At 38.1% G+C, this 12,602-nt stretch overlaps 1 protein-coding gene across 4 annotated transcripts in view; it reads right to left on the bottom strand.

Moving 5' to 3' along the window:
• The window catches only part of CLASP1 (cytoplasmic linker associated protein 1), a 310,506-nt gene that overhangs the window by 144,055 nt on the left and 153,849 nt on the right, over positions 1 to 12,602 (bottom strand). For all 4 annotated transcript variants that reach the window (XM_073241304.1, XM_073241305.1, XM_073241306.1 and 1 more), the window contains exon 10: positions 2,874 to 2,941. In XM_073241304.1, the coding sequence (XP_073097405.1) occupies positions 2,874 to 2,941 (68 nt within the window). The remainder of the gene's footprint in view (positions 1 to 2,873; positions 2,942 to 12,602) is intronic.

Below are 12,602 nucleotides of genomic sequence, written 5' to 3'. Positions count from 1 at the left end.
AATGTTCACGTAAGAAGCACAGATTTTGGATGAGGTTACATTTAGTTGTTTTGTATTTTGTTTTGGGCAGAAGGTAGAATGTGTTTTGGATTTAGATACATATTTCACATCCAAGGAGAAATGTCAGACATGCACATGCTCCATGCAGAGTTACAACACTGAGGAAGGTATGGGCAAGAGATAAACATTTGTGGAAAAAAATGTTACCTGGCTAGCAAAACAAAGTTCGGGGGACACAGGTAAGTATAACCAGAGTGAGAACATTGCCTAAGAAAGGGAGAGGCCAGGATCAAGCTTTAAGAATTTAACGGCAAGGGGTACACATTAAACAAATGAAGGAGACCTAAAAGGAGCAGGCCCAAAGGCAGGACGAAATCAAGAGGAGGTCAGGCCTGAGTAGCCAAGAAGGGAGGCTGCTTGAAGAGGAGGAAGAGGCTCAGACCAAGCAGTGTGAAGACTGAAACTGCCTGTTGGGGGTAGCAGCACAGACGCTAAGATTACTGCACCAGTAGCTGTGTGAGTGAAATGAGACAGCAAGCTTGGCACAGTCTGAGGTGTGACTAGGTGAAGAAACTAGCATAGGGAATATAGGAAACCCAGGAGAAGTCTGTTGTCCAGGGGAGAGAGGCAAAGCAATGAAAATAGATGAATAGAGATAGAAGTATGTGTGTTTTCAGTGAAAAAGACACTCAGCATGTTCAAAAATCAACAGGCCAGGACAAGGAGCATGAGAGATCAGAATAAATACAGGCCAATATCTCTCCTGAATTTAGACACTGAAGTCCTCAACAATCTATTAGCAAACCAAATACAGTAAAAAAGGAATTGTACACCATGACCAAAAGGGATTTATTCCAGGTATGCAAGGCTGGTTTACATTTGAAAAATCAATCAATATAGTTCACAATCTCATCACACTAAAAAAAAAAAAATAGTAATATCACTTGACACCCAAAAAGCATTTCATAAAAAGCCCAATACCCTGAAAGGAATCCAGATTGGAAAGGTGGAAGTACAACAGTCTATACTCACAGATTAAATGATCTTGTATATAGAAAATCCTAAGAAAAAAACCCACCAGAGGGAAAAAATAGAACTAATAAACAGATTCAGCAAGGATGCAGGATCCAAGATCAAATATAAATTCAACTGTGTTTCTATATAGTAGCAGCGAACAATCCAAAAGTAAACTGAAAAAACAATTCCATTTACAATACCACCAAAAAGAATAAAATAGGAAAAATGTAACAAAATTTTCTGTCTTTTTTATAGAAATTGACATTGGCTGATCCTGCAATCCACATGGAAATGTAAAGAACCCATAATAGCCAAAACAATCTTGAAAAGAATAAAGCTGCAAAAAAATCCTTTCAAACATGGAATCATATCACAAAGCTCAAGTCATCAAGACTACATGTTACTGTCATAGGGTTAAGTATACAAATCTATAGGGCAGAATTTGGAGTCCAGAAATAAATTCACAAAGTTACTGCCAACTGATTTTTGAGAAGGGTGCCAAGAAAGGCCAAGGGAGGAAAGAAAAGTCTTTTCAACAAATGGTGCTGGGATAACTGGATATCCACATGCAAAACAATGAAGTTGGATACCTACCTCCCCCCATATATAAAAATTAAATCAAGATGGATCAACAACCTAAATGTAAGCTCTAAGCTACACAACTCTTAGAAGAAAACATAGATGTAAATTTTCGAAGCCTTGAATTAGGCTATTATTTCCTAAATATCAATCTACTTCTTAGACCAAAAGCACAAACAACAAAAGATTGTACTACATCAAAATTAAAAACTTCTCTGCTGCAAACAATACCATCGAGAAAGTGATACAAAAACCCACACAATGGGAAAAATATCTTCAATACGTATCTTTCTGATAACGACTTTTTATCCATACCATATAAAGAACTCATAACTCAACAACAGACAGCCCCATAAGAACTTCAACAGACATTTCTCCAAGAAAGGTATATAAATGGCCAATAAGCACATGAAAAGATGGTCAACAGCATTTGTCATTAAGGGAAGGCAAATCAAAACCACAATGATACACTACTTCACACCCACTGGGAAAACTATAATTAAAGAAACAGACAATAAAAGTATTGACTCAGACATAAATAAATTGGAACTCTCATAGATTATGGTGAGAATGCAAAATAGTAGAGCTGTTTGGGAAGATAGTGTGGCATTATATAGAAGGTTAAACATAAAGTTACCATATGACCCAGCAATAATTCCACTGCAAGATATATACACAAGAGAAATGAAATGAGGCTAGAACGTCCAAAATTATCCAGGAGGCCAGTGAACTTCTGGGAGGAACAATATGAGATTACATCTGAATGGTGGTCAGAATCAGGTCTGTGGGGCCTGGCGGGCCAGGGGGAACCACTGAACTGTAGTTCTCATATGATGGGAAATCTTTCAATGATTCTGAACAGGGGAGTTATGTCACTCTAGTTACAAAAAAGGTTCACTCAGATAGCTGTGTGATAAATGGACTTAAGGTATTGGGAAAGAGTAAAAGCAGGGATCCTGAGAGACTACCACAAGAGTGCAGGTGAAATACCACAGCAGTGTGCACTAGGAGAGGGGGAGCAGTTACACTGAGAATCATTTTTATCCTGATGTATTCTGAACATAAAGCCAACAAGATTAACTAATGATTTCAAGTAGATCATGAAAGAAGGCCAATGACAACTCCACAGTGTTCCTGAGAAAGTGAGTAAATGAAGGGTAAGTCTTAACACTTAGAAACTCTGACCGAGACAGCAAATCCAGCTCTTCAGAAATAGGATCAGCATTACTGATATAAAACTGAAAAAGCAAAGATAGAATGACTTTTTTTCTACTTACCATTTGCAGTTTGTATCATGTTTCCAGATTTTTGGACTTCATCAAATTTTGTAAAAATTACATTCAATCTGTGCAAAAAAAAGAAAAAATATTTAAACAAAAAACCATCACTATTTACAGTCAATTACATTAAAATACTAAAGTGAAGTTGAGTCATACTCCAAAGAAAATTGATACCCACCTAATAACAAAAACAGTAACTATAGCAATACCATTAACAACAGCCAACAATAACTGAGCACATACTATATAGGCCAGGTACTGACCTAAGAGCTCCATCTGAAAGATTTTGTTTAATACTTCTAGCAGCCTTATAAGAGATTATCATCATCCCCACTTTGCACCAGGAGGGAATCAAGACCCTATAATTTACTTAAGGTAACATAGCTAGTTAGGATGAAGACACCACCCTGATAGTAAAAACAGAGCCCATGCTCTCAGAAATTAATTAAACCGACTGACTGCTCTACACAAAACACACACATTATGAAATGTATACCTCTATTTCTGCTGTCCAAGCACAAACTGTTGACTGCTTAGGATAAAGATTTTCCAGATGCACAGATATTATAATACAAAGGCTTTTCTGTGACATGATTAATTAAAAAATGCCGTAATTCCCCTAGAAACATTGTAATTAGAAAATCTTAAGCTTAAAAAAACCTACATGACATTTCTTTTCTATGAATGAATCATTTTCACCTTGATATTTAAATTGATGCAAAGCTCCTTAACCAGTCAAAATATTCCATCCCAGCGACACCAAAAATATGTGGAAAACTGGAGGCAGGGCGGGTGTAGATGGTTTGTACCTTACTTTGTAGATAAAGTCAAGAAAAAGGAGGCCTCCCCAAACCAAACTCAGATACACTGGAATAAGTATAAAGGTTGAGATTCCCAAGTCATGTACTTTTGCATTCAAACCTATGCCACCTATTGCAGTGACGAGACTGGAAATTTTAGTACTGTCTTACAAACCATCCTTTCATAAAAGCTCTATAATCATTTCAAACATCTTTTCTTCCTAACAAGAAGGGAAGCTCCTTGGGGATGGAGAAGGAACTGCATTTTTTTGGTATTGTGTACACACCAAGCATGACACCATGCAGGAGCACTGTATCAGAAAGACCTGTCCCTGACCTCACTCCATAAAACAAGGCACCTCACACCTCCCGGTCTCAGTTCATTCATTGTGCATTCACTGAGCCTAGCACTGAGCTAACTAGATGTTCCATGTGTAAAGTTCCTACCCTCTATAGCTTCTACTTCTTTCCATTCTACATTCTAAGTAACAGAGGAACCAAAAATATATATTAGTAAAGAGAGATAAAATGAAGGAGATGAACTAGCCTGATATACAGCCTCTCCCCCTTCCTATCCCACAGCAGATATCACTAATCTTCTGGACCCATCTTTCCATTTAAGCCTAGATGTAGCCTCAGAAACCTCAAAACTCTTTCAGGCAACCACTACTGATTAATCAAAATTGGCACTAAACTAAAAATCTACTTGTCTTTTCAGGACCAGATATGAGTAGAACTATCACTCACTTTAAAATTCAGTGGTTAATGAAGATATGGAAAGATGCCTCAGAATCAATTTCTTATGATGTTTCCATCATCTTCCCTTTTATAAGTTACAAAGAGCTTCAATGGCTGAAAAAGCCCATAAATAATATCACTATTCAGAGGTTACTGGGACATGTCCTGACCAAGTTACCACTTGACTGTGTCACAACTACACCCTCTGATGTGACCACATCTGCAACTTTGCAACTTGGGGACAAGGTATATACCTCTAGTCTGTTTCTTCCTGAAATTACTGAGCGGGAGCAAGTATTTATTCTACTCCTGGGAAAATGAAAATTCTGGAAGAGCCGAGAGAGTCTCTATCTGTGGTAATGTCTACTCCCTGTGGCCACATTACCCACAACTGGCAGACCCAAACAACTAGATATGAGAATGCTAAAAAGACTCCTGTTTTTGGCACTGGGACCTTAATTAAGAATCCGTCAGGCAAGCAGGCCTCTCCCTCCAGTTTCTAATTCCTGTCTCACTAGTTGCCTCATTCTCTGTTTAATAATGCCATTACAATGGCCCCTGTGAAGGTTACCCCCTTAGGAACAGTTTCTGTCTGCACTTGTGAACACAGCAACACAATCTTGGAACCTATCAATTTTCACAAGTGTATAAGGGTGAGTTTCGTACGTTCAATGACACTATATAAAATCATGATTATTCTCTGAAGCCAGCAACTTTCTTTCATTTTTTAATTTTAAGCCTTTGTGTCTCAAATTTAAAATAAATTTCTTTACTAGTTTGACAAATAAATACCATTTTCCCCACGTTTTTCTGAATTTAAATTTTATATACAATTCTCCAATCTAATTAGTGTTTGTTTTACAATAAGACTTAGACTTAATTATTGCTCCCTACAATATTTTATAGTAAGTTTAAAATAATTTCCTAGAGGCAAATACTAGTAATCTCATAGTCAAGAAGCACCACCCATGCACTCAGAGTTCCTAACTGGTTTCTTTAGTTCACTACTCTTAAATATGAGCAGGTAATTCTAAGATACATGAGCAAAGCTTCTAACATGAAAAAGACCAAAATGAACAGACATATACCCCAATCCAAGTTTGGAGGAAACTGTGAAGAGAAAAGTTCTTAAAATACATAATTAATAACTTGCCAAAGAATTAGAGGAAGTACTGCAATCATAAAAGTAAACAGAGGAGCACTCTGAAATGGCAGAATAAGGACGTCTGAAAATCTGCTCCTCCAAAGCAGCAAAGAAAGCACTGGCAAAATCTATCAAAATCAAGTTTTTCAAGGCTCTGGAAATTTAACAAAGGCTTGCAACAATCCAGGAATATTCTTTAAGAAAAATGGCTGAATCTTGATAAGAACAGCAAGCTTTCCAATGTTTGGCTGTGCCATATTTCCACCTCCAACTCACCAACTGAAAGCCTCAAAACAGTGGTAGTTTGAAAACCAGCAGTTTCACAGCCACTGAAAACAGGTGAACAAGTCTGAGGCTCCATAAAAATCCCCATTTTGAAGAAAAAAATCCCAGTTCCCAGAGATCTGTCATTATTTGATCTGTCTGGCATATTGTGGAATTCCCATTCACAGATTTTATCTTTATTTGATGTCATTCAGAGCATGTTCAGTGTGAGATCTGCTCTAGAGGCCATCATCAAAAATAATCAGTGACAACTTTTTAACACAGCAGCTGCCTCAGATGGCAATAACAACTGGGGAAGAGAAACTGACCAAAAAGCTCACAAGGAAACACTGAAGAATGAATTTTCACAGGGAACTCTGAAAAGCTCAGACATATTCCTGGGAATCTAGAAAGCAACACATATGTGCAAGGCTTTGCACATGCCAAGACAAGACCCAAGAAAGCACTAAAATCTCACCCAGCTAGCTAATGTTGAGGCTCTAAACAAACATGCAAAAAAGGAAAAAACTGAAGATGTATAAACTGCCTGCCACAACACTGAAATCATGCCCCAACATACATAGAGAGCCCTACAGCTAAGGTTGGGAGATTTATGGATTGAAAGCATTTAAAGAGATCTCTGTCCAATCATTAGCTGAACATTAAGCTAATCAAACAGACTTCAATAGTCACACAAAATAAAAAAATATAACTTTACAACATTCATTAAGAAAAGTCACAAAACAAGCAATACAACAAACACGTCACCCACAAAAAGGGACAGGAAAGGTAATTTCCAAAGTTACCACATTATTTAAAATGATAAGTTCCAACAAAAAACTATGAGACACATAAAGAAACAAGAAAAGATGGCCCATACAAAGTGGGGAAAAAATACCAGTCAACTAAAACTATCCTTAAAGGAAGCCCAGACACTGAACTTACTAGATGAATACTAGAAATCAACTATTATGTTGAAAAGAACAAAAGTAAATTATTTCTAAAGAACTAAAGGAGAAATCCTGAAAGATGGTGGAATGAGAGGTGAGACAGAGGCTTCTGCCTAAAACTGTATATAACACGAAAATAAAATTAATACAACTAATCTTGAAAGAGCAACAGGAAAGAGGACTGCACCAGACTGCATACACCTAGAGAAAAGAGAAGAGCGGACATCACAGAACAGGGTAACCTACAAAAGCTGTGGCCTGGTGGGACCCAAGCCCTTCCCCCACCCTAGCTCATGGGCAGGAGGAAGAAAAACTGAGTGGGGGGGAGTGGAGGCCTGGGACTGCTGAATACCTAACTCCAGAGATCTGCTCTGGGAACACAAACCCACATTTCATGGTGCTTTCATTATACTCTTGTGATTAGGGGATTGGAAAGCTAAGACAGGCAGAATTCCTGGAGAGACTGAGATTCCAGCCGCTTGTGGAAAGCAGAGATCCATATCTGGCTGCACTGGTACAAAAGAAAGGCAGGCAGTCTGAGACACTTCCTAACAAGGAAGCCCTTAGCAAGAGGGCGGTAAAAGGAGCAAGGATTGCACAGAGCTTACTGCTCAGGACAAAGGACAGGTAGACAAAACAGGCTGGGTGAACTCTGCCCAGCAGATTGGGAGCTTTCATGATCTTCAGGTGGACCAACTCCCTGGCTGGCTACACATCCCCAAGGACCCTCTCCGGGATATGCAGCGTATTGTGCCTTTCTCCAGGCCAGCTCCACCTGGTTTGCAAACTGGCAAATCCTACCCTGGCGTTAGGCCAGCCAGAGGGAAGATCTGAAAGCATTGAGGCTTATACCTGTCTCTTAGGCCCACTGGTTCAGGCAGTGGAGACAGGCATAGCAGCCAGGAAGCAGGGAACAGCTCTTTCCTCCCCGCAGACACCAATAACACTCCTCCCCTGTCACCCCCGACACTGCTTCAGGGGCTGAGCAGCTCCAGAGAGTAGAGCTTCTGGACACTACAGGGCGCCATATACAAATATGAAACACCAAAGAAACTTGGTTCAAAGTAAGATTAATACAACTCCTGAGAAAGACATCATCGACCTCATGAATCTTTCTGAAAGGGAGTTTAAAATAAAAATCATTGACATACTCATGGAGGTACGGAAAGATATTCAAGAACTCAGGAATGAATTCAAGTCAGAGATATCAACACTAAAGAGCACAATGGAGGGTATTAGAAGCAGATTAGATATGGTGGAGATGATAAATGAAATAGAAACTAGAGAAGAGGAATCCAAAGAAGCTGAGGCACAGAGAGAAAAAAGGATCTCTAAGAATGAAAGAATATTGAGAGAACTGTGTGACCAATACAAATGGAACAATATTTGCATTATAGGGGTACCAGAAGAAGAAGAGAGAGAAAAAGGGATAGAAAGTGTCTTTGAAGAGGTAACTGCTTAAAACGTCTCCAATCTGGGGAAGGAGATAGCCTCTCAGGCCATGGAGGTGCACAGATCTCCCAACACAAGGGACCCAAGAAAGACAACACCAAGACATACAGTAATTAAAATGGCAAAGAACAAAGATAAGGACAGACTACTACAAGCAGCCAGACAGAGAAATAAGATCACATACAAAGGAAAGTCCATCAGGCTATCATTAGACTTATCAGCAGAAACCTTACAGGTCAGAAGGGAGTGGCATGATGCATTTAAGCCAATGAAGCAGAAAGGCCTCAAACCAAGATTACTTTATCCATGAAGATTATCATTTAAATTTGAAGGAGGGATTAAACAATTTTCACAGAAGCAAAAGCTGTGAGAATTTACCTCCCACAAACCATCTCTCCAGCGTATTATAGAGGGACTACTATAGATGGAAGAGGTCATAAAGTTTAATAGCTGTCACCAGAGATAATAAGACCACAGTAAAGAAAGTACAACAGCTGATTACTAAGCAAATGCAAATTAAATTAACTGTCCCCAAAGTCAATCAAGGAATTGACAAAGAGTACAGGATATCTAATATATAAAGAATGGAGGAGGAAGAACAAGGAGGAGAAAAAAAAAGAGCCTTTAGATTGTGTTTGTAATAGCATACTGAGTGAATTCAGTTAGATTCTCAGACAGTAAGGAAGTTAATCTTGAACCTTTGGTAACCATGAATCTAAAGCCTGCAATAAGTACATACCTATCGATAATCACCCTTAAGATAAATGGTCTGAATGCACCAATCAAAAGACATAGAGTACTAGAATGGATAAACAAACAAGACACATCTATATGCTACCTACAAGACTCATTTTAAACCCACAGGCATACACAGACTGAAAATGAAGGGATGGAAAAAAATATTTCATGCAACTAATAGGGAGAAAAAAGCAGAGTTGCAGTACTTGTATCAGACAAAATAGATGTCAAAACAAAGTCACAAGAGACAAAGAAGAACATTACATAATGATAAAAGGGTCAATCCAACAAGAAGATATAATCATTTACAAGTATCTATGTGCCCAACACAGAAATACCAACATATGTGAAACAAATACTAACAGAATTAAAAGGAGAAATAGAATGCAATGCATTCATTCAAAGAGACTTCAACACTCCACTCACTCTGAAGGACAGATCAACCAGACAGAAAATAAGGACACAGAGGCACTGAACAACAGGTTAGAACAGATGGACCTGACAGACATCTACAGAACTCTACACCCAAAAGCAGCAGGATACACATTCTGCTCAAGGGCACATGGGACATTTTCAAGAAGATATCACATACTAGGCCACAAAAAGAGCCTCAGTAAATTCAAAAACATTGGATTGTACCAACCAGTTTCTCAGACCACAAAGGTTATGAAAGTAGAAATGAATTACTCAAAGAAAATGAAAAATCCCACAAACACATGCAGGCTTCACAACATGCTTCTAAATAACCAATGGATCAATGACCAAATAAAAACAGATATCAAACAATACATGGAGACAAATGACAACAATAATTAAACACCACAAAAATCTGAGGGACGCAGCGAAGGCAGTGCTAAGAGGAAAGTATATTGCAGTATTTTCCTACCTCAGAAAAGAACAATCCCATATGAACAGCCTAAACTCACAATTAATGAAACTAGTAAAAGAAGAACAAAAGATGTTGAAAGACAGTAGAAGGAGGGGCATAATAAAGATTACATCAGAAATAAATAAAATTGACAAGAATAAAACAATGGAAAGAATCAATGAAAGCAAGAGCCAGTTCTGAGATAAAATAAACAAAACAGACAAACCCCTAGCCAGACTTAAGAAAAAAAGAGAGTCTCCACACATTAACACAATGAGAAATGAGAAAGGAAAAATCACTACAGACACCACAGAAACACAAAGATTTATTAGAGAATACTATGAAAAATTACATGCTAACAAACTGGATAACCTGGAAGAAATGGACAACTTTCTAGAAAAACCCAAACTTCCAAGGCTGACCCAGAAACAAACAGAAAATCTGAATAGAACAATTACCAGCAAAAAAATTGAACTAGTAATCAAAAAACTACATAAGAACAACATCCCTGGACCAGATGGCTACAATGCTGTTTTATCAAACATGTAGTGAAGACCTAATACTCATCCTCCTTAAAGTTTACCAAAGAGTAGAAGAAGAGGGAATACTTCCAAACTCATTCTATGAGGCCAGCAGCAATCTAATACCAAAACCAGGCAAAGACACCACAGAAGAAGAAATTACAGACCAATATCCCTGATGAACATAAATGCAAAAATACTCAACAAAATATTAGTAAACCAAATTAAAAAATACATCAAAAAGATCATCCATCATGATCAAGTACAATATTTTCCAGGAATGAAAGGATGGTACAACACTCGAAAATCCATCAACATCATCCACGACATCAACAAAAAGGACAAAAACCACATGATCATCTCCATAGATTCTGAAAAAGCATTCAACAAAATTCAACATCCATTCATGATAAAAACTCTCAACCAAATGGGTATACATGGCAAGTACCTCAACATAATAAAGGCCATATATGACAAACCCACACCAACATCATACTTAACAGCGAGAAGCTGAAAGCTTTTTGTTTAAGACTGGTAACAAGACAAGGATGCCCACTCTCCCCACTTTTATTCAACAGAGTACTGGAGGTCCTAGCCATGGCAATCAGACAATACAAAGAAATAAAAGGCATCCGGACTGGGAAGGAAGAAGTCAAAGTGTCCCTGTTTGCAGATGACATGATATTGTACATAAAAAAACCTAAAGAATCTACTCCAAAACTACTATATCTAATATCTGAATTCAGCAAAGTTGCAGGATACAAAATTAATACACAGAAACCTAACAATGAACTAGCAGAGAGAGAACTCAGAAAAACAATTCTATTCACAGATGCATCAAAAAGAATAAAAAACCTAGGAATAAACCTAACCAAGTGAAAGACCTATACTCTGAGAACTTCAAGACACTCATAAGAGAAATTAAAGAGGATACTAATAAATGGAAACACATCTCGTGCTCATGGATAGGAAGAATTAATATTGTCAAATTGACCATCCTGCCTAAAACAATCTACAGATTCAATGCAATCCTTATCAAAATACCAACAGCATTCTTCAACTAGAGAAAATAATTCTAAAATTCATACGGAACGACCAGAGAACCCAAATAGCCAAGGCAATTCTGAGGAGGAAGAATAAAGCTGGGGGGATTATGCTGCCCAACTTTAAGCTCTACTACAAAGCCACAGTAATCAAGACAATTTAGTACTGCCACAAGAACAGACCCACAGACCAATAGAACAGACTAGAGAGTCCTGATATAAACCCAATCATATATGGCCAATTAATATATGATAAAGGAGCCATGGACATACAATGGGGAAATGACAGCCTCTTCAACAGCTGGGGTTGGCAAAACTGGACAGCTACATGCAAGAGAATGAAACTGGATTACTGTTTAACCCCATACACAAAAGTAAACTCGAAATGGATCAAAGACCTCAATGTAAGTCATGAAACCATAAAACTCTTAGAAGACAACATAGGCAAAACTCTTGGACATAAACATGAGTGACTTCATGAACATTATCTCCCCAGGCAAGGGAAACAAAAGCAAAAATGAACTCACGGGACTACATCAAACTAAAAAGTTTCTGTACGGCAAAGGACACCATCAACAGAACAAAAAGGCACCCTACAGTATGGGAGAATATATATTTGTAAATGACATATCCGACAAGGAGTTAATATCCAAAATATCTAAAGAACTTACATGCCATGCCTCAACACCCAAAAAGCAAATAACTTGATTAACAAACGGGCAGAGGATAGGAAGAGACAGTTCTCCAAAGAAGAAATTCAGATGGCCAACAGATACATGAAAAGATGCTCCACATCACTAATCATCAGGAAAATTCAAATTAAAACCACAATGAGATATCACCTCACACCACTAAGGATGGCCAGCATCGAAAGGACTAAGAACAACAAATGCTGGCGAGGATGCGGAGAAAGGGGAACCCTCCTGCACTGCTGGTGGGAATGTAAGCTAGTTCAACCACTGTGGAAAGCAATATGGAGGTTTCTCAAAAAGCTCAAAATAGAAATACCATTTGACTGGGGAATCCCACTCCTTGGAATTTACCCAAAGAATACAACTTCTCAGATTCAAAAAGACATATGCAGCCCTATGTCTATCGCAGCACTTTTTACAATAGCCAAGACACAGAAGCAACCTAAGTGTCCATCAATGGATGAATGGATAAAGAAGATGTGGTACATATACACAATAGAATACTATTCAGCCATA

This window comes from Manis javanica, chromosome 7 (genome assembly GCF_040802235.1).
Source record: "Manis javanica isolate MJ-LG chromosome 7, MJ_LKY, whole genome shotgun sequence".
Lineage (NCBI taxonomy): Eukaryota > Metazoa > Chordata > Mammalia > Pholidota > Manidae > Manis > Manis javanica.
Note: the sequence above shows the minus strand (reverse complement) of the source record. Positions and strands in the feature narration are given on the sequence as shown.